Source organism: Oncorhynchus tshawytscha, linkage group LG06, assembly GCF_018296145.1.
Source record: "Oncorhynchus tshawytscha isolate Ot180627B linkage group LG06, Otsh_v2.0, whole genome shotgun sequence".
Lineage (NCBI taxonomy): Eukaryota > Metazoa > Chordata > Actinopteri > Salmoniformes > Salmonidae > Oncorhynchus > Oncorhynchus tshawytscha.
The window spans coordinates 74897319-74925076 of record NC_056434.1 but is presented as its reverse complement, the minus strand read 5'-3'; the positions used below and the strand labels follow the sequence as shown (position 1 = coordinate 74925076).

The following is a 27758-nucleotide window of genomic DNA, read 5'->3' as shown; positions in this document are numbered from 1 at the left end:
AAACGAAACAAAACGTATCAATATGACAAACAAACTGCGAGTGAAACAGGATGTCCATTTGCATTGTTCAATATTGACTCACCCGTTTGACATCTTTACCAAACGTCTCACTGTAGCTGGTCCCCAGGATCTCAAACTGGACGTGGGAGTTGGAACCTCCTGCACGGAAGTCCATCATTCCTGTGAGCCCGGTGATCCGTCTCTATGGCAACAACATAATAACAAGGATATTTTAAGTGGTCTCTAATCAAACAATCAAAAATCAAATGTACTGTATTTTATAAAGCCCTTTTTGCATCAGCAATTGTCACAAAGTGCTTTATAGATACCCAGCCTAAAACCCCAAGCAATGCCTCCCTAGAAGGCAGGAACCTAGGAAAGTTCAATGCTTTAATATGCTTTGAGTGGTCTATAACATGTTCAGCAGTCATCTAAGTTGATTGCTGAACATTTCTGTGAAGTACACTACACACAACCTATGCATTAGTACCAATGGATCAATAACCATTCAAATGAGGTGGTTTGGCCAGGATACTTTATACACTTGTACTGAACTGCCTATAATATAGCTACTACTAGCTGGACAAGGTTACCAGCTCAATCCCCATACATAACATTAAGAACCTGATTGTAAGTCAATGATAAGAACATGTGCTGATAAGGACATCTACTGTAGTAAAAGGGTTGCAAAATGACGTGCGTTTGATGATGTGCAAAGTAAGTGAAAATGGCTCAGTGGTAAAGATGATCGAGGACTACATGAAAAGGAGGACTGAGCACGCCCCCATTCTCATCAACAGGCCTGTAGTGGAGCAGATTGAGAGCTTCAAGTTCCTTGGTGTCCACATCACCAACACACTAGAATGGTCCAAACACGCCAAGACAGTCGTGAAGAGGGCATGACAAAGCCTATTCCCTCTCAGGATACTGAAAAGATTTGGCATGTGTCCTCAGATCCTCAAAAGGTTATACAGCTGCACCATCGAGAGCATTCCTATTGTTTGCATCACCACTTGGTATGGCAACTGCTCGGCCTCCGACCGCAAGGCACTACAGAGGTAGTACGAACGGCCCAGTACATCACTGGGGTCAAGCTTCCTGCCATCCAGGACCTCTATACCAGGCGGTGTCAGAGAAAGTCCCTAAAAATTGCGAAAGACTCCAGCCACCCTAGTCATAGACTGTTCTCTCTGCTACCGCACAGCAAGCGGAACCGGAGCGCCAAGTCTAGGTCCAAAAGGCTTCTTAACAGTTTTCACAGTACCTGTTCTATTAGGCGCATGTGACAAATAACATTTGATTTGATTTGATGGTGCTTGCAATGCCAGGGTGGTGGGTTCAATTCCCATGGGGGACCAGTGCAAACCAATGAATGCCCCCACTACTGTAAGTCGCTCTGGATAAGATCCCCTGCTAAATGACTAAATTGGAAGTGAGTGGTTGAGTGAAATTGTGATTAGTCATCATGACTTCAAAAGAGAACCATTATTATTACAATAAGTGGTTGACTTTTATAAAACATTTTCATGAAAACACTTTTGTTCATTTATAAATTATTCATTTTATGAATTTTTAAATCACAGCCTCTAAATTGAATTAATCAAGTATATTTTGTTCCAATATTTTGTTAATTTGGATAAAAGACGAATAAAAAAAAAGATAGATAAAACGATAAATTCCGTCAAAAGACGGAATCATTCTGCTTGTATATCTGTTTTCAGAGCTTAGATTCATGTGAGAAGAATGCCAAAGGAATCCATTTAATATGTAATATGACTTAGTCTGCAATGTCGTGTGGTGCTCTACCTTCTGGATGGTGTCCAGCATAGACCAGCCTCCATTCCAAGGCTTGGTGGACTTCCTCATGCAGTTCAGACTGGCCATGCTATGCCACTTCCTGTCCTCCAGCTTACTGTAGAAGGCATTGGCCAACATCAGCACACTGTCATACAGGTACAAGCTGGAGACCTGGGGAGAAACAACACATCAAAATATATTCTATGAAAGGTGTTGAGCAGAATCAGCAGTGACACGCAACTATTATCCTAGTTTGAGACTTTGCAGGGAAAAACTCCCAAAACGAGATACTCAAAAGTACTTGTTGAACCGTGTGAAGGTTGACAAGACCAACATAAAAGTGGCTCCTCTCTGCCACTGCCCCTGTGAGGTTTTGGGGAAATTAAGTTCTCAGTAGGGAATATACACTTTACCCAGCATGGCCACATGAATGAAAGGGAGAGACAGACCCATGGTGCTATTCACCTGGGGAGCAGAACACACCCGGTCTGACACTGCAACGACAGCTTTTATGTTACAGACAAGAGATATGAAAGACCACAAGTTTTGTTTGATTGAAAAATACATGTCTGTTGAAATGCCACAGAGCATTTGTGGTCCAGCTTTTCTAACTTGTCTGTAGGAAATTGTGATTGTGATTTATTGAAGGAACACTGGACAAAGACGAGCCCAAACACGTTCCCTGGAATTTTCAGTTGTTATACAAATAGGCGCAATGGATGCCTGAGTCCACAGCATGCTTTCGATATGAGGGACACCAACAATGGCATGTATGAATGGCAGGGAACAGCAACAACATGAGAAATATTTGCTGAATGCCACCATTCCTCAGGCACCCCAGTCACAGACTGTTCTCTCTACTACTGCATGGCAAGCGGTTCCGGAGCGCCAAGTCTAGGACCAAAAGGCTTTTCAACAGCTTTTACCCCCAATCCACAAGACTCCTGAACAGGTTTTCAAATGGCTACCCAGACTATTTGCATTGTGTCCCCTGCCCCCCAATCCCTCTTTTAGGCTGCTGTTACTCTCTGTTTATCATATATGCATAGTCACTTTAACTAGACATTCATGTACATACTACCTCAATTAGCCCGACCAACCGGTGACCCCACACATTGGCTACCAGGACTATCTGCATTGTGTCCTGCCACCCACCACCTGTCGACCACTCTTTTACGCTACTGCTACTTTCTGTTTATCACATATGCATAGTCACTTTAAACATACATGTACATACTAAATCAGCCCGACTAACCGGTGCCTGTATATAGCCTGGCTACTGTTATAGCCTTGCTACTGTATATAGCCTGGCTACTGTTATAGCCTTGCTACTGTATATAGCCTGGCTACTGTTATAGCCTTGCTACTGTATATAGCCTGGCTACTGTTATAGCCTTGCTACTATCTGTCCTAAACAGTGTTCTACACTAGCTATGGAGCCTGCATAGTAAGTCACGGTCACTGCACACTAGATAGAATACAGAGAACATTTCTAAGACATTTCTAATGTTGGAAATCTGTGTGGCTGTGCAGCCCTGTGTAATCTGGTGATGGTGACAGACTGAGGGTTTTAACATTGAAGGAAATGACACCGTGTTAGAATGATGACAGCGTTCAATGTTGTGATGGCGCTGACGGGCAACTCGCTCTGGTCGCCCTTCAGTATTGTTTTGGTCATGGTCATGTTTCGTCAGTACGTGGGGTGATATTGGGTGAATGACAAAGTACTCTGTGGAGTTCACTGATGGTGTGGATATATGGTGTGGCTGACAGTCATTAATAAAGTAATCCCAGTCACACTGACCTCCAGGGACTGCAGGTAGCCCTCCTGGGGGTCACAGAGCAGGGAGGAGATGCGGTGGTTGTTCCTCATGCAGCGGATGTTGGTGTCTCTCCACAGAGGGAAGATCTGACGTATGACGGTCATCCGGCCCAATGAACTGTGGACCAGCTCCATGATTTCTGTGTCACTCACCTCCTGCGGCAAAGAAGAGAGGATGGGGTGGGAGGGTTCATGGTCAAAACCATGAAAAGAAATCTAATAATTTACTAAAACGTTCACACTCTGTAGAAAGTGGTCTAAAACGGTCTATTCACACATTCATTATAGGACTAGGTACATGGTAACCATAGTGCAGGTATTGATTAAAAAGTGAATCTTGTTACCAGTTCGTGTAACAGTTGAGTATTAGTAGGATTAATCAATAGACCAATCAATAAATGCAAGCAATAAACAGTCTTTCCAAAGTCAGGTTTTCAGTTTTCAGCTGAATATGGATTGGGATCATCACTGTCTGATATCTCTCCGTTCCTCTGATCCAGGTATTCCCAAACTGGGGTACGCACAATGCGTTCAGGGGGGTGCCAAATAAAAATATGATTCACATTTTCAGACAGTCCATTTATATTTTCCAACGGGGCTATACATTGGGCTATACATTTTGGTAGCCTCGTTTCACTGCCCCAAAAAATTAAAAATGATATAGTGTTCAGCGAAATAACAACACAATGTCAAATACAGGTAGCCTAGTCAAATAATTAACATCCAACCACATTAATCTTTACTCTCTCGCGGGAATTCCACTGACGGTCCGCATGTAGCCATACGTAACTGCTGCTCATTCCGTTTGCTTGAAAATTGGTATAAAAAAAGTAAGGCCCACGTCCATAGAGACACATTCCAGCTCTACTGGTAGTACTGCTACTACCAGCAGTACTACACCTGCACCTGTCGACGACACAAGTTGTTCTGCTTCCACGAGCACATCCAATGCTAACATCAGTAATTCTACATTTGTTGTTAGCCCAGCTAGCATGGACACTGACAGCTGTGAATCTGATGCAGCCAAAGAGCTACTGGCCCCTTACCTGGGAAAGCACCGAACAACAGACAAGGTCATTGGACCATCAAAGAGGCGCAAATATGATGAGAACTACATTGATTTGGGGTTCACTTATATTAGGAGTAGTGCCTTTCCTCATCCACAGTGTGTTATATGTGCAAAAGTACTACCTCACAACTCGATGAAACCTTCACTCTTGAATAATAAGCCACAGGGGTTTTTGGAGCGAGAATTAAGATGACTTCCGAGTAGGAAGACATGTATAAAAGCAACAGATACCATTAATAAGAAGGGGCTAGAAGCGTCTTATATGGTGAGCTACCGAGTGGCTAGGACAGGCAAGCCCCATACTATTGTGGGGGGTCAATTAAGGAAGACATCCTCTTCTGCAAACCACTGGAAACCAGGACAACAGGAGAGGATATTTTGTATGTACTGGACAGCTTTGTGACATCAAATGGACTTTGGTAACGCACGTGCAAGCAGTTGCTCCTGATGCCACTTGGGTACACTACAACATCCACCGAGAGGCTCTTGCTGCCAAAGGAATACCTGACAGCTTGAAAGACATTTTGGACACTACAGTGAAAATGGTTAACTTCGTTAAAGCAGAGACAAGCTTAAAGTTTTCTTTACTGACCAAAATGTTCACTTGTCTGACAGTTTGCATGATGACGAGTTTCTCACACGACTGGCCTGCCTGGGTGATGTGTTTTCTTGTCTGCATGATCTGAATCTAGGATTACAGGGACTCTCTGCAACTATATTCAATGAGTGGGACAAAATTGAGGCTATGATCAAGAAAAGTTGGAGCTTTTCTCTGTCTGCATTAACATGGACAACACACTGTTCTTTCCATCATTGTATGATTTTTTTTGTGTGCAAATGAACTAAAGCTTACGAACAATGTCAAATGTGATATAGCGTAGCACCTGAGTGAGTTGGGTGCACAATTACGCAGGTACTTTCCCGAAACGGATGACACAAACAACTGGATTTGTTATCCCTTTCATGCCCTGCCTCCAGTCCACTTACCGATATCTGAACAAGAGAGCCTCATTGAAATTGCAACAAGCGGTTCTGCAAAAATGGAATTTAATCAGAAGCCACTGCCAGATTTCTGGATTGGGCCGCGCTCAGAGTATCCTGCCTTGGCAAATCGCGCTGTTAAGAAACTGATGCTCTTTGCAAACATGTACCTATGTGAGAGTGGATTCTCAGCCCTCACTAGCATGAGGCATAGACTGTGTGTGGAAATTATTTAAGACTGAGAGTCTCTCCAATACAACCCAACATTGCAGAGTTATGTGCATCCTTTCAAGCACACCCTTCTCATTAACCTGTGGTGAGTTATTCACAATTTTCGAATAACAAATAAAGTTTTATATCGAAGATGACTAAATAAAAAGCAAAATGATTGATTATTATTATATGATTATTTGTGCCGTCGTCCTATAAGAGCTCTTTGTCACTTCCCACGAGCCGGGCTGTGACAAACTCACACTCATTCTTATGTTTAATAAATATATTGTGTGTGTGTGGCAGGCTTACAATGATGGCAAAAAACAACATTTGAGAGTGCATTGACCCTGGTGCTAGAGGGGGTACACAGCTGGAGGTTGAACGTTTTAAGGGGTATGGAACTATAAAAAGTTTGGGAACCACTGCTTTGATCAATTGACAAATAAACATCAACACTCCTTCAATTTCTTAGAATCATAGAGCATACACCAAACAGCTGTGGGTATGAAGGAAACTCATAAGTCATGTATGTAGACAGGGGTGATACAGTTATGGGTGAGAGGAATGAGTACCAGGCCAGACAGGGGATGACCTATGAAGGGTCAGATCAATAGTAATGAGAGCCAGAGCAGGACAGCAGTCAATGATGTGCCAATCAACCAGCATTGGGGTCAAACACCACAGTAATGAGGCAACTGACAGTTCAAACGTATTTGTGCTTCTCCGTCTCTCTCTCGCTCTCGATCTGGCCAAGTCTAATTTTTCTCTCTCAGACATTCTATCTCCAAGCCTCTGTTTCCCGTTAGCTGTCTCTCTGTCTCGCTTTCTCCCTTTTTTTATTTTGAACTTTGTGTCGATTTATCTCGCTCTCCTTGGCCTTTTGTTCTTTCTATCTCACCATCCAAGCTCATTCATTCCTTCGAGAAATGCATAACTGTTATGCAACAAGCATACAACCTCATCAATAATTTACTGGGTGTGTACTTTACTGCTTTTAGAAAGATGTACATGTATTTTTATACAGCACAAACACACTGCACTATGAGTCATACAAACAGAATTTTGTAGGTGTTAAGTGTTTAAGTTTCCTCTTGACAGCCAGTCAACTGTAAACAATGGCTATTCATGAGGTGCTGTGTTGCATTAATCGGGTGGAATATGCCGCAGGATCCATGGAGGTATGACTTCACGTTCAGGGCCGTCCTTCCTGTCCTGACCTGTCAGAATGTTCCACCACCACCACAGGTTACGTCTGTGACATCACTTGACACTGCAGTGACCTTGATGAAGCCATTTTACTAACAAGACAACAATGACCATAGATTAGGGGTTTTACATAAATGCATGGATCATTAAAGGGGCACTCAGAGTTGTCCATTTTTGGACTTATACATGAATGATATGTACCCATTAATTAATGAAGAATATAAATTATAAATGCCTCATGAGCTTAGTCCAAGTGTTGTACCCCATTAGAACCAAAATATTGATTGTTTACAAACAAGCGATTATTATATATGCCTCATGAGCTTAGTTCAACTGTTGTAAAACTGCTTGTTTTACTCTAAGGTTTGTAAATAAAGTAAATGTAAACACACACTATCTAGCCTCTCAACATGGTTACAACTCTAATGTTTATATCACGGATGGTCAGTCCTTGCATCAATAGCTCTGTCTATGAATTGATGAGCGGTTACATTTTTCCAGCCCCATCCCTCAGCTTTTTACCCAGACAAGTGCAGGGAAACGCTTTGTTCTTGTTTCCACTGCTGATCGTCGCTTTATGCTTCAGATGGCAAGGACTTAGTATTTTAACGGGGTGGGGGGAATTTGGGTATGCAAGGAAAGAACATTGGTGGGTTACCCTTCGAGTTTGTTGATTCGTATGGCACCACTCTAACACAATGTGACATCCACTATCGTGTTACTCTGTAATACAATTTCAGTACAGGTCAAAACCGTTATTAGAGAGCTAATACATAGCAGAATGGATGAATGTGAGAGAGATCAGCTGTTTATGCATTCAGTGTGGACATACACTTTGAGGGGAAAACAATAGCAAAATTCAGATGACCTAGAAATGACCTAGGTAAATTGACCTAGTCAAGACAGGAAACCCAAAATTCAACAGAGGGTAGTTTCAATGACACACATCATCTAAATACATTAATCAAATCAAGCCTGGCTGACAGCTAAATTATCCTCAATAAGCCGCTCAATCATGTTATTAATCTTTCAAGATATATAAATAAAGAAATCCTGGTAATCACCATGGAGATTTAATTAGGAGTTAAGGTGCTTTTTGTTCTTCAACTTTAGACATGTATGCTGAGCAGCTCAGAGACTAAGGGAAGGACTGGGAGGGGATCTCTGAGATGTACTCTTAACCTAGCCAGGATGATCCCTCAACCCTAGTGTCTCTCTCTCTCTCTCTCTCTCTCTCTCTCTCTCTCTCTCTCTCTCTCTCTCTCTCTCTCTCTCTCTCTCTCTCTCTCTCTATATATATATATATATATATATATTGTGCAGTTCAAAGCAGTGGATAATTACAGTATGTGATGGAGCATACATTACTATGGTTAACTAAAGTGCTTGTCTATTTCCGACTCAATGATTTATTACAGTTTTTGTCTAACTATGTTAATGTAAAATACACATACATAATAAAAAAAATACTGTCTTTGGATAGTAGAATGTGTTTTATTTCCCTCTACTATGCCCACTGCTGTTTCACAGATAGTGTCAACATTATCCGTTTCCATCCCAACATTTGTCGGGCAGTTACCACGGACAATCGGTCATATCATCCCTGTCCTCCTTGACTCTGGCTGTCACGCCGCGTGACTCTAATCCATCACACACAGACTCAGGTGTCACCTCCTCTCTTTTTTTGTGAAAAAAAAACAAATCCTGTTTGACTGCGTCATCCATCCATCCAGACAGAACCACCAGAGAGTGTCAACCACCCTCCCCTGTGCCAACATTACACCCTGGTTTGGCTGATGATTTAGAGAGAAGGATGCCTTGTTACTTCCTCCCACAAACATCAATCAATGATTTGTAACTGATCCTGTCTTGTGGTGAAGAAAGTGGAAGATTGACCAAATTTGGTATCAACAATTGCTGAAGAATAACATGACAAACCATCTCTTTTACTCTGCACCATTATTTTTATAATTCTCAAAACTTTTCAGTAAATGTTCTTCTTTCTCTCTCTCTCTCTCTCCCTCTCTCCTCTCCATCCATTCTCTACTTCAGCTCTCCTATCAGTGCCTTTCTCACCAGTTAAAGACCCAGTGCAGTCAAAATTCTGTTTTTCCTGTGTTTTATATCATATTGTACAACAGCTCATGAAACTAACACTGTAAAGGTATAAGTGTTATTTCCTGATAGTTGCTGGTTGAAAATACAATCCACACAGGACCTTCTAATCAGCAGGTTTGCATGGGTTTCGGCTTTCCGTGGTGACATCGACATGTGGTTAAATTGATTAGACCAATAACAAAGAGTTCCAAAACTCTCTGCCAATAACAGCTTGTTTTCAGTTTTCCCCTTCCCACTCAGAATACTCCCAGACAGTGCTAGATAAATTCTTGCTTGAGAAATAGTATTTTAATTTAAATCCAATTGGGAAAGGGAAATACAATACCTAGTCAGCTGAACAACTAAATGCATTCAACTGAAATGTGTCTTCTGCATTTAACCCAACCCCTCTGAACAGAGTAGTGCGGGGGGCTGCCTTAACTGACATCAATGTCACTTGCGCCTGGGGAACAGTGGGTGAACTGCCTTGCTCAGTGGCAGAATGACAGATATTTACCTTGTCAGCTTGGGGATTCGATCCAGCAATCTTTCGGTTTCTGGCCCAATGCTCCTACCCGCCAGGCTACCTATCGCCCCTTACAGTAAGGTACTTAATTGTTACCCAGAAACTATTTGATGTTGATATAAAAATGGCTGCATTGGCCTTTAACTCTTCATATGAACTCATTCTGAACTGACTTTTGTTAGCAGTGACAATAGATTATCATAGCTGGTTGTGGTGGCTGATGAGACCTCGCTGCAGACTCCATGTCCTAGTTAGCGCCGAGGCCCAGGGGGCAGAGAACTGACAGAGACAACCCCTCCTCTCCTGATGCCAGCCTGTCTGGCTTAAATGCATCGCAGGGACCAGTGGAACACAGAAGCGTAGAACACAGGGCCTGGAGATTGCCTGGCTAAAATGGTTGCCCCCGCCCAGTCACAACACATAGTAATCATACTGGGGCATGGGGAATATATTTTAATCAGGATTAGGGGAAAGATGAACAGCGCAAAGTACAGAGAGATCCTTGATGAAAACCTGCTCCAGAGTCCTCAGACCTCTGACTGGGGCGAAAGTTCACCTTCCAACAGGACAACGACCCTAAACACACAGCCAAGACAACGCGAAGTGGCTTCTGGACAAGTCTCTCAGTTTTTTAAATTTGTAATACATATGCAAACATTTGTAAAAAACAGTTTTTTGCTTCGTCATTATGGGGTATAGTGTGTAGATTGATGAGGGGGAAAAAGATTTAATCCAATTTAAATAAGGCTGTAACTGAATACTTTCGGGAATGCACTGTATATAGTGATTGAGAGTGAACTATAAGTAGGCTTATTAAGTGAATACTTTCAGAATGCACTGTATATAGTGATTGAGAGTGAACTATAAGTAGGCTTATTAAGTGAATACTTTCAGAATGCACTGTATATAGTGATTGAGAGTGAACTATAAGTAGGCTTATTAAGTGAATACTTTCGGAATGCACTGTATATAGTGATTGAGAGTGAATTATAAGTAGGCTTATTAAGTGCACCATTTCAGCTCCCACTCTTCTAATTAGAAGGTCAATCAAATTATATGGTATTTTTTTGGTAAATAGCCAATCACTGTATTTTTACAGGTTTTACGTCAGTATTACAGTATTCAGTATTACACCACCTCCTTTTTTCTCTTCCAAGTTGAACATGTTGTGTACTCCATGTTAAAATACATTGCCAGCATCGAACAAGGCTGATTGAAAAATAGTTTGCCTTTGTCGTTCCCTCCTCAAGGTGATCACAGCGGCATCAGATACACTACCGTTTTGTCCATTAAAATAGCATAACATTGATCAGTGTAGGCATTGTTAATGTTGTAAATGGCTGGCGTAACTGGAAACGTAACTGGAAACGTAACTGGAAACGTAACTGGAAACGGCTGATTTTTAACGGAACATCTACAGTTGAAGTTGGAAGTTAACATACACTTAGATTGGAGTCATTAAAACGTCTTTTTTCAAAGGTGGCCAGTTTTATTGCTTCTTTAATCAGGACAACAGTTTTCAGCTGTGCAGACATAATTTCAAAAGTGTTTTCTGATGATCAATTAGCCTTTTAAAATGATCAACTTGGATTAGCTAACACAACGTGCCATTGGAACAGTGATGGTTGCTGATAATGGGCCTCTGTACGCCTATGTAGATATTCCATAACAAATCTGCCGTTTCCAGCTACAATAGTCATTTACAACATTAACAATGTCGACACTGTATTTCTGAGTGACCCCAAACTTTTGAACGGTAGTGTACGCTTGACTTTCATCGAGAAAGAAAGAGGGGGTGTCATTTCAAAGTACTCAGGTACAGCCTGTCCTATTCATTAACATAGTGAGGAGTGATAACTCAACAATATGCCACATCGTGTCAATCATTAAGGAAGTGATGGAGAAATTAACATGCAATTAGCTCATACATTCTGCTGTCTGATGCTATTAAATCTAATGTCTTGGTGGTGACACCATCATAATTGTCTTAAAGCAAAAAGGAATGTGTTTGCGTGCCACAAAATAAATAACAGATTAACTTTTAATATTTTACCACTTCATTTAACAGGAGTTACGGCAGCCTAAATAGGAAGATACTATGAGGTACATTAATAAATCAAATTCACAAGATGAATGTAAGATCAATACATGCATCATGATTAGGATGTTGGAGCCGAGTTGCGAGATAAGGACTTGTCATTCGTATAATGATGAAGATCATCCCGTTTGTGCACCTTGTCAATGTTTATAACAAAGGAGGCTGCTGAGAGGAGGATGGCTCATAATAATGGCCGGAATGGAGCGAATGGAATAGAAACCATGTGTTTGATGTATTTGATGATATTCTACTCCTTCTGCTCCAGCCATTGCAACGAGCCCCTCCTCTCCAATTAAGGTGCTTACTAACCTCCTGCGTCCGCACGCAAGAACACGTGTGTGTGTGTGTGTGCATGTGTGTGCTCATGTGTATGTGTGGGTGAGTTCACTGTGGTTTCATGGTTAGGTCAATTTTACAGTGTACTCTGTAAGTACATACATGCTAATAAAAAGACATCCAGGTATGGTAGGAACATGTTTTTTGCCATTAGCATTGGGACATCAGATGGATTATGGTCCTTATCTGCAAATCAGCCTGAATCAATGTACCCAGCTGCTCTCAGGCAGGATAGAGAGCACAGTGTTTAGTAGTCACAAAGTGCTTGGCATTTAGTGATGTTCAAGTCCATTTGGAAGACCATTTAGGCCAATCTCATATCAACAAATAACATGTAAAAACCGACTTTGGCTTCCAAAGTGCTGTGAATAAGCAATAAACAAGAATGATTGTGTCAATATTGTATAAACGTCCTCAGAAAGACAGAAGAGAAGTGGCATGTTGTGAGAGCTTTAATACTGTTTATGAGTCTAAATATGGAGGAGAACAGAGTGAGAGCATTATTGATTTTCATCCATATGAAATGTATAAATATGCTGTATTGGTTTTGGTCTCACCTCGTTGGCATAAACCCAGTGGCTGTCCTTTGATGCCAGGTTGGTTTCCACAGCCTGTATACAGAGAGAAGAGGGGGGGGGACATTAATATTTTCTGTGTTTCACAAAATATTATTTTAACAACATAAGAGTAGTGAGTCCGAACTCAAGTGCATATGCTCAAATGGTTCACCATGGTTACTCATTCCCCATTACTTAGGCTCTTCACAATATTCTGTATGTGCACTCATAATGTGAGTGCTCCGTCGTAATGGCTCTATCACATATCACATGACTATTCACGCATGACATCTGTCATGGTTACCATCTCTACGCTTGTCCTCTTCTGTAAATTGCTGTCATTAGCTTCCAAATGATCCCCTTTGCTATACTGCAACTAAGATTGATAGCCCCATATCATCCTTACATATAACTGCAAAGCTTTCACCATTTTACCTAACAACAGTGTGCTCATCAATAACAGCACCCAGCACAGCCCGAAAGCTGCCGATCGATCTTCTAACCTTGCAAGAGTCATAATTTGATTTTAATGTCCCTCATTTCCAGCTTGGTCTCTGTGAATATTGCAGAGACACCTGAACACAAGAGTAATATTTACCTACACGATTGAAGTGGTCTGCCTCTTACTCACTCTGAAATTAACGGGCCATATGCCATTCAAACACACTTGCATTCAAACAGATAGCCCGTCGCTATCGATAGAGACACAAGAAATATAGCAAACAGCTGCTGGAGTTAGTGACTCTCTACAGACTATTCAGCAATGTACAAACAATGAACATTGTGTCATTGGATCATATCCTGTGTCTGAGAGTTGGAGCCAAACTATCTCCCACCCAGATGTAGGCAATAGGGTCTTGGAACAGGCAGGTAGATTATCACATAGGTTATCATAGTTTGATCAACACAGCACAATGCTACTCACCAGACAATAGAAGTGATTTCACAATGCTAGAGTGTTCCAGAAGGAAAAACATAAATTGCAGTGAAACAGTCCTTACCATAGAAGAAATCAACAAACCCATTTGTGCATCTGAGTAATCCACTTAGGCACATACAATACATACTGTTTGGTGCGTATGAAAGCCTGGCAGCAAAAGCCTTGGTCTGGTCCCCAAGGATAACCTTGATGTTAGAATGAGCAGACAGTTCTTTGTACTTTTCTTATGAAAACTGTCACATTCTATAATGTAAATAACAAAGTGAAGGGGGCTATGTTAGTGCGCCAGCTGGGTAAAGGTTATGATTGGGGCAAACGGTCCTCCTAGTTTAGCCTCAGTTCAGCTCCAACAATAGCAACAGTATGGTAAACAACGTCGACCTTAGTCACACCAGGAATTTGACATCATCAAGTTAAAAGGTTATGAGGTTCATGGACTTTTTGGGGGACAAATTATCTGTGTGGGATTGACAGCTGTTCGTCTATAGAACTTCAACTAGGACTCAAACATCATTATGTGGTTTGTCCTTTATACTGTCAGTTTGAATAGTTTCACACATTATCACACTATGGCAACAACATGAACTTGTGACCTACCGGTCACATCTCAGCAACACATCTTGTCGAGAATTCAGTTGTGTTTTCCATTTTTCCATCCACTTGAGGAAATTATTCTAAATTAAGCTTTGTAGAGAAATAAGGTTTTAGCATAAAATGCATACTCAGGAGAAGCAACATCAGAGAATGATTATATGCTATAATGTTAATGTAACTGAGTTTCACAGTTAGATCTAGTGACATAAGTGAGGGCACTGAGGCTTGTCTTTACACCTAGTCAACACAAAGAAGAACATAATATAGAACTCCATGATTTAAAAAGAGAATTACTGTTCGGCGGATTTGAGGATATAAGGTCTCAGGAAAGCAAATATTTATTGTTGTTCAGAGTTGGATGGTAACTCACATTTCTGTATGTATTTGACCTCCTTATGGAATAATGCACTGAGATGAATTCCCAAAGGTTGGTGAGTGAAGCTATAACATTATATATGAAGCATCTTGACATTGAATATAATGGTATGGAATCCTCAATTGTGTCCATATTCACTATGCAATGGCTGCACAATTCTGACCTTTTCCACGAATTGATCTATTGACTAATGAGATCTAATTGGGCAAAAGATCAGAGCTTGGCTGCCTATGTAAATGCAGCGAATGTACTGTAGAGTCTAAATGTCTCTGTGTCTTGTGGATCCCTTGTTTGAGTATTAAAACAAAACCCTGCCAGATTGTTTGTCTAATCTGTAAACACAGCCAGAATCACTCAGGCTGTCTGTGTTTTGCTTTTGGTCAATAAGTGCAACAAGTAATTATGCCTACAAATGAAACTGGATCACTGCATCCCATGGTTGAGAGGAAACCTGATTAAACAAAAGGCAAAGGGCACAATTCTGCTGCATACTTTCTATTTAGTGTCAGAACAGATGCATTTCAGCAGCAACATTTGTTGTTCTCAGAGCTTATTAAACTGCATGCCAAAAGCAGGGAAAATGTTTATTTTTCTTTGTTTCACACATAGAGACAAGCACAGTTTCCCTTCATTATTGGCAATTAGCTAAACAAATGGTCTAATTGGCAATAATTGTGGAAATAACATGTTTTGCTTTCCCATATGCTGTCAATCAAACTGTTTAAAGTTTCTTATTAGCTCAAATTAGGATCTGTTGTGAATCCTTTTTTTTGTATGAATACACAGTCTGGACTCAAACAACAATTTATAAAGTTTAACACGTTTACTTCTTTATTTATTTGTTATCTGGCACATTACAGCACAGTAAGCATATTAATGTTGGAAGTATAATAATGTAGGAAGTATAATAATGATAATATATGATAATAATGATAGTATAATAATGGATTTACTGGATAAATTACTTTATAAATCAAGCCAGGGAGGTTATTGTTATATTCCTAGAATATTCTTGGAATAAAGGGTTATGGTCTCCACCTTGAGCTAAGAGGTATTCCGCCTCATTTGGAGCATTCAACAGGCAAAAAAAATCCATCTTACTCTGACAACATGTTATAATGAATGTTTTGTTAGTACTGTTGGTAAAAAAAAATACACATTAGGATACTAGGCTTGGCATAAAATAAATGGTTCTTCTACGGCACGTGAACTGTGTTGGTGTTACTCTCATATTAATGTAGTCTGTGTGAGAACTGTTTTGTAATGATGTGCTGTAACATGGCGCAACCAGTATTACTATTAATTGGAACATAGGTCGTTGGCATTGCTATATAGTAATGAGAGGATCTCTCTATTGAATGAAGCCATTCAGTGATCCCAAGGGTTCAGGAGAACTTTAGATCAGACAGTCGTTTGAAAGGATAGACCAGGATGAGTTGTCAAAAGCTCACTGTTTAATTCTGTGCCAATCTTACAAAGGCACCCAAGCCGTAATGAGGCCCTTCATGAAATACTCACAATGGTTGGGACCCTGGCCTTATCTCCTATAGTCCTCTGTTGCTGTGGAAACGAGCTCAGACCTGAGCCTACTCATCTCCATTAGTATAGTGAAAAGCCTATGTAACTTAGCGCAGGGCTATTCAACTATTTCATTACAGGGGACACACATTTGGGATTGATTACTCTTCCTAAGACTGGTATAAAAAACAATGCACAAACGCAATTATAATCTAAAAAAACACTTTTATGAAAATTACATTTGATTTGAAGTGCTTTAAAGTTGAGCTGACAGTCGTTTTGCAATGTTTCGCTATGGTTTTAGTCATTAATCCCAGCAAGAGGGCAATATTTTATTAATGTACAGTAGTAGTTATGGGGGACACACTACTACACAGTCCTAGAAAACTCTAGATGGATGTCTTCTGACTTAGAAAACGGTAGAAAATCAATAAAATAATAATGTAAACATATACACACAGTTGAAGTTGGAAGTTTACACTTATATGCTGACCAGACCGGACAGGTCGCGTGCGTCACAAAATACATTTAGAAATCCATGTTATTCAATTATTGCACCCACACTGCTCGCGCACGCCAACGAGCGTCTGCGTTGCCATGGGCTAAAATAGAAGTCAGTTCTATTTATGATGCAGATCGCGCTGCAGGTCCTGCCTCTCCCATCTCCTCATTGGTTTATAGAAGCAGGTACCCACGTGCCATCTCCTCATTGGTTATACCCACGTGTGTGATTGAAAGATGAACTGTTGCCGGTTGTCATGGTAAAACTATGAAAGTTTAGATGCCAATTGCCATATAAATTAAACGATGAAAAAGACTGGAAGGAGGAGAGATGACTAGAAACAATCCGGTTGGCCGTTTTATGTGTGGATTAATTGTCGGAGTAGAGCACCTTGTGCATTTCAGGTAAAATAACAACTCAATGTTTATAACCCAGGACAAATTAGCTAGCAACAGCAAGCTAGCTAAATTGGACAAATTAGCTAGCAAGTGCAAGCTAACTAGCTAAATTGCTATACATGTTTAAATGCTTTTCGACCTGTCCCCAAATTAATGTCTTTGGTTCAGAGTTTGTTTTGATATTTTAACCTGCGTGTCGTGACCGCGTATGGTGTAAGGGGAAAAAAAAATTATGCACGATGGCGCACGTGCACAGATGGATTTAGTTAGTTTGGAGTCACTAAAACTTGTTTTTCAACCACTCCACAAATTTCTTGTTAACAAACTATAGTTTTGGCAAGTCGGTTAAGACATCTACTTTGTGCAAGACACAAGTCATTTTCCCAACAATTGTTTACAGACAGATTATTTCATTTAAAATTCACTGTATCACAATTCCAGTGGGTCAGAAGTTTACATACACTAAGTTGACTGTGCCTTTAAACAACTTGGAACATTCCAGAAAATGGTGTCATGGCTTTAGAAGTTTCTGATAGACTAAATGACATCATTTGAGTCAATTGGAGTTGTACCTGTGAATGTATTTCAAAGCCTACCTTAAAACTCAGTGCCTCTTTGCTTGACATCATGGGAAAATCAAAAGAAATCAGCCAAGACCCCGGAAAAAAATTGTAGACCTCCACAAGTCTGGCTCATCCTTGGGAGTAATTTCCAAATGCCTGAAGGTACCACGTTCATCTGTACAAACAATAGTATGCAAGTATAAACACCATGGTACCACGCAGCCGACCTACCGCTCAGGAAGGAGATGCATTTGGTCTCCTAGAGATGAACGTACTTTGGTGCGAGAAGTGCAAATCAATCCCAGAGCAACAGCAAAGGACCTTGTGAAGATGCTGGAGGAAACAGGTACAAAAGTATCTATATCCACAGTAAAAACGAGTCCTATATTGACATAACCTGAAATGCCGCTCAGCAAGGAAGAAGCCACTGCTCCAAAACTACCATAAAAAAGCTATAGTACTTTTTGGAGAAATGTCCTCTGGTATGATGAAACAAAAATATAACTGTTTGGCCATAATGACCATCATCATTATGGCCATTCTGTTCTATATCTATTCATTTAATTATTTCCTGTCTTACACCTTTTCTTTTTTAACATAAGAAACACACACAAGGGCGTCTCTTCTAATTGCACTTTTAGATTGGGAAAGAGCAGAAATGTTTGGCACATAGGAAGTCAGGACAACCCGCTGGCAGTGATGAAGATTCACGTTTGATATGGAGGAACGAGTGTTCGTTTTTATGGCATTCATGTGAGAGAAGCTGGACTAACGTGTATGTTGACCCAAACATTGTTCAAAGAATGTGTGTAGATCATTGCAAAAAAAGAAGAAAATTAAATCCATTTGAATCCCACCAAAATGTGGAAAAAGTCAAGGGGTGTGAATACTTTCTGAAGGCACTGTATGTGATATCTTACTTGTGGCGACAACCCACGTCCTTTCCTGTCAGTATTCCAGACCACCCAGGCGTCCCATGAAGAGTGTGCACATGTGACATTAAACAGAATCACTGCTCCCATCTGTCATTGCATTCAGGCATTCTTCCCCTCAGCTTGTAGCTCGTGACGCTACACCTGAGCTGAATCCCTAATGCTCTGCTCTCAATGCAGTAACAAGAGACCTGTCTGTTGGCAGGTCAGCCTCAAAATGAAAACCAAAGCCCCTCTCATGATAAACAACAGGAGCAGTGGAAACAAAAAGGACGATAATACAATAACAAATGTTCCGTCAATAAACACAATAGTGATAAATTATGGTGGCGAAAGAGAAGCCCTGTTCTCCACTGATACGCACACAGTCAGAAAACTGCATCTCAAACACTGAGTTGACAGTGATTGCTGCGTGTTTGTGGGCAGATTGGATACCGATATGTTTATGCATGCCACAACCAAAGTCTTGACCATGTGTGCCTTCTAACCATCCAAGCACATTATTAAGGATAATTTCTGCATACGAGACAAGAGAAAGGCTGTATATCAAACACAGAGCCGTCCTTCAACATCATTCTACAATGGGTCGGTCAAAACAAGACGCATTTTAAGCTATATTTAAAAAACGTGTTTAGCACAGGTAAGCTTATGATACAAAAATGGGAATCTGGTTTTCTGTTCCATCTGAGAAATCCTGGTCATCCACTTTCCCATCAGCCCATCCAGCCAATTCATTAACTTGATCTCCACTGTAACAGGCATCTAGACATTATTCCCCCTTGCTTCTAGCCTAACATTTAGTTTGCAACAACGGGGGGGTTGTACAAACATTGCTGTCTGTCACTCGACATTTGCAACATAGTTTCAATATTGAAATTCAATCTTCTCATATCTATGACCGCAGTCGTTTAGCACCCCTCTGTTGTACAATTCTTTATTTAATGGTGTGAAACGTGTGCTCCTGTGACTTCAATGCCAAGTCGAACTTGCTGATGTGTAGCAACAAGAACATACGTTGCATTTTAACAAAGTGTCTTACACATACCTCCAAGATAACATGTAAAGTGTCAGACTTACCTCCATGATAACCTGTAAAGTGTCAGACTTACCTCCAAGATAACCTGTAAAGTGTCAGACTTACCTCCAAGATAACCTGTAAAGTGTCAGACTTACCTCCAAGATAACATGTAAAGTGTCAGACTTACCTCCAAGATAACCTGTAAAGTGTCAGACTTACCTCCAAGACAACATGTAAAGTGTCAGACTTACCTCCAATATAACCTGTAAAGTGTCAGACTTACCTCCAAGATAACCTGTAAAGTGTCAGACTTACCTCCAAGATAACCTGTAAAGTGTCAGACTTACCTCCAAGATAACCTGTAAAGTGTCAGACTTACCTCCAAGATAACCTGTAAAGTGTCAGACTTACCTCCAAGATAACATGTAAAGTGTCAGACTTACCTCCAAGATAACCTGTAAAGTGTCAGACTTACCTCCAAGATAACATGTAAAGTGTCAGACTTACCTCCAAGATAACCTGTAAAGTGTCAGACTTACCTCCAAGATAACATGTAAAGTGTCAGACTTACCTCCAAGATAACATGTAAAGTGTCAGACTTACCTCCAAGATAACATGTAAAGTGTCAGACTTACCTCCAAGATAACATGTAAAGTGTCAGACTTACCTCCAAGATAACATGTAAAGTGTCAGACTTACCTCCAAGATAACATGTAAAGTGTCAGACTTACCTCCAAGATAACATGTAAAGTGTCAGACTTACCTCCAAGATAACATGTAAAGTGTCAGACTTACCTCCAAGATAACCTGTAAAGTGTCAGACTTACCTCCAAGATAACCTGTAAAGTGTCAGACTTACCTCCAAGATAACCTGTAAAGTGTCAGACTTACCTCCAAGATAACATGTAAAGTGTCAGACTTACCTCCAAGATAACATGTAAAGTGTCTTACACATACCTCCAAGATAACCTGTAAAGTGTCAGACTTACCTCCAAGATAACATGTAAAGTGTCAGACTTACCTCCAAGATAACCTGTAAAGTGTCAGACTTACCTCCAAGATGACCTGTAAAGTGTCAGACTTACCTCCAAGATAACCTGTAAAGTGTCAGACTTACCTCCAAGATAACATGTAAAGTGCCTTACACATACCTCCAAGATAACCTGTAAAGTGTCAGACTTACCTCCAAGATAACCTGTAAAGTGTCAGACTTACCTCCAAGATAACATGTAAAGTGTCTTACACATACCTCCAAGATAACCTGTAAAGTGTCAGACTTACCTCCAAGATAACATGTAAAGTGTCTTACACATACCTCCAAGATAACCTGTAAAGTGTCAGACTTACCTCCAAGATAACATGTAAAGTGTCTTACACATACCTCCAAGATAACCTGTAAAGTGTCAGACTTACCTCCAAGATAACCTGTAAAGTGTCTTACACTTACCTCCAAGATAACATGTAAAGTGCCTTACACATACCTCCAAGATAACCTGTAAAGTGTCAGACTTACCTCCAAGATAACCTGTAAAGTGTCAGACTTACCTCCAAGATAACCTGTAAAGTGTCAGACTTACCTCCAAGATAACCTGTAAAGTGTCAGACTTACCTCCAAGATAACCTGTAAAGTGTCAGACTTACCTCCAAGATAACCTGTAAAGTGTCAGACTTACCTCCAAGATAACATGTAAAGTGTCTTACACATACCTCCAAGATAACCTGTAAAGTGTCAGACTTACCTCCAAGATAACATGTAAAGTATCAGACTTACCTCGAAGATAAACATGTAAAGTGTCTTGGCACAGTAGGAAGATAGACATAACACATCAACAAGGTGCCTTTTCGTACAGCTGGAACATAAACTTTGCATTACACCGGCAAGGGGTTTATGTTGTGAATCTATGATGCTACCTCAATTGAATTTTTATTGAAAAAAAATGATGGGTTAACACATTAATACTCCAATACCTTGTGTTTATCTGTAATTAGTTTGAAAAGGATATAATGCTACACATAGGGAAGCTAGTTACAAGTGTTACGAAATTACCCAATAAATATGATGCTGATATCATATATAGTGATTCCATACTGTACATACCTACATGTAAAGGCCTTATCTTCGAGACCAATGAAATGGTCGTTCAGCAAGCCTCAAACAAACACACTGACTTTGCTCAGTCATTCACGATTCACAAGAAAAAGTCATCATGAGCATTTACTGCCACAAAGCAACAACAGCAGCAGCAGCAGCATAGACAACAGAAAAACAACAGGCTAAAATGAAATGTTCTACCATCAGTATACAGAACTGGTGGAGTGCTTTCAGGTGAGTTGATCCTTGTAATTGTTTCCCAGGCACTCTCCCTATTTTAAAGCCATTAATCTGGAATAACGGATCAGAGGTACAAAGACAACTTCTTCTTCTGAAACTGCCGGGGGGGTAGACAGTCATCTAAAGGTTTTATAAGGATGTTACGCTATCTAATTGACACAACTAATAACAGCATTCAGTGAAGAATGGCATGGGATAGATTCCCAATGGACAAAGAGTTTGCTCTGCAGAAAGTTGAACAACACTGGTATAGCTAATGAAATAGAAAAGTTTTGACTAATACCAATTTAGAGTCTCACTCCATTCCTACATTTAATCAGCACGAAAATGTGCCTACTTGCCTCGTGCTTGTGTCGGTGAAGATACTAGCGGCAACATTGGGGAGTTTTTCCATTGCAGTGATGTGGGGAATTCAAAGCCCCCCTGCGCTTCTGTGTCATTGTAGAGTACTTGTGGCTGTCGAAGCCTTTCAATCCCATCATGCACTGGGGGCCAGTTCTCACAGTGCCTCTGAGGAGACAACACTACCCACCAGGTAGGCATAGGTAGTCTTCTAATCTTTGCCGCAGGCTATGGGCTCACACACTCACACTCTCTCACTAGTGAGACTGCCAAAAAGTCAATGCACCACATAGAGCTGTCAGGAGAGGCAGAGGAAAAACAAAGCTGAAGCACAGAGCTGAAGCACAGAGGGAAAAGGGAAGGTGCTATTAAATTGTGACAGCCTTGTCAGGATGTGATGAGTAGAACAGCGTCAGACAGACTCCTAAGGCTCAGACGACTCCTGGCGTCCCCACCACCTCTTTTTCTCTCTCCTTTTCAACACTTCCTTTGAACCACCTGTGTATGAACCATCACACCTATAAAGGCAGTGCTAAGAGGAGTTAGAACAGAGCACTGAATAACTCTACTTCAAAATAGCCATTATAGTCGGCAATAGCACAAACAAGGCCATTTCGGTGGAAAAAACACCCAATATTGGTTGAACGAAATGAACATTAAGATGCAGATACTAAAGAGTAGTGCACATTATGCTTGATGAACAGGTAGACTGAGAACATGCTGTTCTGCTTTTCTCTCTTAAAATGTCCTCCAGATTAAATTAAACTATTGTGTACTATAGATCAACACAGCGTGGCCTTCAGGTCTAGTTGTTCTTCTCCCCCAGAGAAGACATGCTGTCCATATGGATGGTGGGCTTTGCTACATATGGATGAGTGGGTTTAACAAGTACAGAGGAAATGATGTAGCAGGGTGGGGGACCAAAGTTCAACAATAAGCTGATATTAATTACATACAGTTGTATGGGCGAGATGCAAGGATAGTGTGAACAGCACAAGTTGTGGGTGTTGGAGGAGAGTGGGAGTGTGAAAACTAGAGTTCTTCCCACTGGTAATATGAAACCGAGCTGACAGTTGGCCAAGCAGAGAGTTTTGGGAGAGAAGAGGTCAGGTGATAGCATATTGCCAGCAAAATGCCAAACCTAGTCCACAGATAACACCCTTAGACATGGCTGATATTTAAGTGTTTTTGTTTTAATTTCTCCTTCGGAATGAATGATTAAAATGGATGTTTTTAATGTATTCAAGTGTTTTCAGGTGACTTGCCAAAAGCATGTCAGTCAGAGAGTAGACTGGAGAAGAACTTTCAAATACACCTTAAAGGGGCTTCATCCATTTTTTTTGCTTCTGAATTAATGAAACATACCCAGTGATTGTTGAAGAAAATATCGTATGAATTAGAGGTCGACCGATTAATCGGAATGGTCGATTAATTAGGGCCGATTTCAAGTTTTCATAACAATTGGAAATCGGTATTTTTGGACACCGATTTGGCCGAATTCTTAAAGAAAATTGTACACCTTCATTTAATCTTTATTTAACTAGGCAAGTCAGTTAAGAACACATTCTTATTTTCAATGACGGCCTAGGAACGGTGGGTTAACTGCCTCGTTCAGGGGCAGAACGACAGATTTTTACCTTATCAACTCGGGGGATTCAATCTTGCAACCTTACAGTTAACTAGTCCAACGCTCTAACCACCTGATTACATTGCACTCCACGAGGAGACTGCCTGTTACGCGAATGCAGTAAGCCAAGGTAAGTGGCTAGCTAGCATTAAACGTATCTTATAAAAAACAATCAATCTTAACATAATCACCAGTTAACTGCACATGGTTGATGATATTACTAGTTTATCTAGCATGTCCTGGGTTGCATATAATCGATGCGGTGTGTATCGTTGCTCCAATGTGTACCTAACCATAAACATCAATGCCTTTCTTAAAATCAATACACAGAAGTATGTATTTTTAAACCTGCATACTTAGCTAAAAGAAATCCAGGTTAGCAGGCAATATTAACCAGGTGAAATTGTGTCACTTCTCTTGCATTCATTGCACGCAGAGTCAGTGTATATGCAACTGTTTGGGCCACCAAATTTGCCAGAATTTTGACATAACATTGAAGGTTGTGCAATGTAACAGGAATATTTAGACTTATGGATGCCGCCGGTTAGATAAAATATGGAACGGTTCCGTATTTCACTGAAAGAATAAACGTCTTGTTTTCGAGATGATAGTTTCCGCATTCGGCCATATTAATGACCTAAGGCTCATATTTCTGTGTGTTATCATGTTATAACTAAGTCTATGATTTGATAGAGCAGTCTGACTGAGCGATGGTAGGCAGCAGCAGGCTCATAAGCATTCATTCAAACAGCACTTTCGTGCATTTGCCAGCAGCTGTTTATGACTTCAAGCCTATCAACTCCCGAGATTAGGCTGGTGTAACCGCTGTGAAATGACTAGCTAGTTAGCGGGTTAAAATAAGTGTTCAATCAGTGTTGTTGTAATTGTCATTATTACAAATACATTTGAAAAAATGGCCGATTAATCGGTAGCGACTTTTTTTTGGCCCTCCAATAATCGGTATCGGTATCGGCGTTGAAAAATCGTAATCGGTCGACCTCTAGTATGAATGCCTCAGGAGCTTAGTTCAGCTGACGCAACCCATCAGAACACAAAATATAAGCTTGTTTCACTCTGTTTGCAAACAAAGTCAATGTAAACAAACAATGCATAGCCTCAAAACATGGTTAAAACTACACTTTCAATATTTTTTTACCTTTATTTTACTAGGCAAGTGATTTAAGAACAAATTCTTATTTTCAATGACGGCCTAGGAAGAGTGGGTTAACTGCCTGTTCAAGGGCAGAACAACAGATTTTGTACCTTGTCAGCTCGGGGATTTGAACTTGCAACCTTTCGGTTACTAGTCCAATGCTCTAACCACTAGGCTACACTGCCGCCCCATATCAAGGATGGTCAGTCCTTGCATCCATAGCTGTCTATGAATTTGAGAGTGGTTACATTTCTCCAGCCCTACACTCTTAGAAAAAATTGATCCAAAAGTGTAACGCCCAATCCGGGAGATGAGAAGTAGGTACAGGGAGTGAACCATTTAATATAGACAGACCTGCAACGAGACAGGAACAGCGTCTGTACATAATCAAGACACGACAAACAATGTTACTACTGGGAACAACAGAGGAGCAGATATATATGCAGGGACAATCAACAAAGTGAGGGAGTCCAGGTGAGTCCAATGAGCGCAGCTGCGCATAATGGTGGTAACAGGTGCGTATGATGATGGGTAGCCTGGCACCCTAGAACTCCAGTGAGGAGGAGCGGGAGCAGGGTTCTTGAGTTGTCCCTATAGGAGAACCCTTTTTGGTTGCAGGTAGAATCCTCTGTGGAAAGGGTTCTACATAGAACCCAAAAAGGTTTTCCTGCTTGGTTATAGCCTTGTACCGTTCGTGCCAGCTTGTCATTCTTCTTGTCCTGATTTGGAATGTTTACAACAGTAACAATAACAGCTGAAAACTCCCTCGGGAGGAAGAAGGGTCTGCATTTGACCAACATTCGAAGAAAGGTGAACAATGGAACGACACTTCCGCCTCTCTCAAGTCAGCACACCAGTTTTTGTTGATGAAGAGGCAAACCCCTCCCCCCTCGATTTCCTCGACATCACTGTCCTGTCCGCACGGTGATTAGAGAGTGCATCGAGTTGGATGGCCATGGGGGGTATCTTGTTTAAGAGCCATGTTTCAAAAAAGCAGAGAATATTGCAGATTTGAGAATCCCGTTGGTAGCAAATCCGTGATTGGAGGGCATCCATCTTATTATCAAGTGACTGTACATTGGCCGGTAAAATGGAGGGAAGAGGTGGCCTGTTCTCCCTTTGCCTTAATATCGCCAGGATCCCCCTCTCTTGTCTCTGTAAAATAGGCGTTTCCTATCGCGTAGCCCGAAAATTGGGTCAGAATAACAGAAAGAGCCCAGGGCAGATGAGTCGAAGTTGAAGCCAGAATTGAGGTAAAGAAACTGCCGATCAGATGTTCAAAAGTTATTGTCGGTTGTAAGAAATTATAGCGGATACATTGGTGACCCGTTTCAGCAAGCTTGGCATATGTTGCACTGCACTACAAAGGAGAGGCATTTGAACTTAAACTTTTTATTTTTGATCAAAATTCGTTTTTCGGCAGAAATGTCTTCTGGAACATGTGAACTTTCATGTGCCTTCATAACAAACGTGTATGCCATTTGTAAGTAAAAATAAAATTGAAAAATTACAGGCCTAGTTGGTTTAGCCATGGAAAAAGACAGGTTCCTTCTTAAGTATATTTAAAAGTATATTTAAAACCAAATACTTTTAGACTTTTACTCAAGTAATATTTTACTGTGTGATTTTCCATTAAGTCCTTTTCTAGGGGGCAGTATTTTCACTTTGGATGAATTGTTTGCCCATAGTGAACAGCATCCTACTCTGTCCTAGATTGCTAATATATGCATATTATTATTACTATTGGATAGAAAACACTCTGAAGTTTCTAAAACTGTTTGAATTATGTCTGTGAGTATAACAGAACTCATAGGGCAGGCAATCTTCCAAACAAGAAGTGAAATTCTGAATGTGGGTCAACTTTGATGTCATCTCCCCTTCCTTTCCCAACAAGATATGGATCTGTTAGCACTTCCTACGCCTTCCACTAGATGCCCTCATTCAGTAGAACGTGGAATGGAGCTTTTGGTGTGAACTTCGACCGAATGGGAGGGGAAATAGTCATGGTCTTGGCAGAATGCAATTTCCCTGTGGCGCATTTCTCTGTGGGTGCCACCGTCGTTCCATTTTGCTGCAGCTGAAAACGTATGATCCGGTTGGAACGTTATTGAATATATATCAAAATAACATCCTGAAGATTGATTCTCTACTTAGTTTGACCAGTTTATTCGACCTGGAATATATATTTTTGAAGTTTTCGTGCGAGTTTTCCTGGACCAGTGTCAGCTTTTGGGCACGTGAGCTGAAAGTGATAGCAAATGCAGCTAATTGGACACTAGTATTGGACATTATGGAACAAAACAATGATTTATTGTGGAAAGAACCAGTGTATCTTTAATTATATGTAGAACATGTATCTTTAGTCAAAGTTTATGATGAGTATTTCTGTTATCTGGCGTAGCTTTCTATAATTCCTCCGGATATTTTGGAGGCATTTCTGAACATGACGTCAATGTAAACCGAGATTTGTGGATATAAATATGTGTATTATCGAACAAAACATAAATGTATTGTGTAACATGTCATATGAGTGTCATCTGATGAAGATTTTCAAAAGGTTAGTGATTCATTTTATCTCTAATCCTGCTTTTGTGACTATCTTTGGCTGGAAAAAATGGCTGCGTTTTTCCTTTGATTTGGTGGTGATCTAACATAAATATATGTTGTGTTTCCGCTGTAAAACATTTTAAAATCGGACACAATGGGTAGATGAACAAGATGTTTATCTTTCATTTGCTGTATTGGACTTGTTAATGTGTGA

General features: G+C 40.6%; 1 protein-coding gene across 1 annotated transcript in view; it reads right to left on the bottom strand.

Annotated features, from left to right (window-relative positions):
• Nucleotides 1-27758, bottom strand: part of LOC112253083 (glutamate receptor ionotropic, delta-1-like) — a 358887-nt gene that overhangs the window by 43949 nt on the left and 287180 nt on the right. Inside the window, exons 5-8 of the mRNA XM_042323612.1 lie at nucleotides 12703-12756; nucleotides 3602-3775; nucleotides 1807-1968; nucleotides 83-202 (exon numbers count right to left, since the gene is read on the bottom strand). Of these exons, the coding sequence (XP_042179546.1) occupies nucleotides 83-202; nucleotides 1807-1968; nucleotides 3602-3775; nucleotides 12703-12756 (510 nt within the window). The remainder of the gene's footprint in view (nucleotides 1-82; nucleotides 203-1806; nucleotides 1969-3601; nucleotides 3776-12702; nucleotides 12757-27758) is intronic.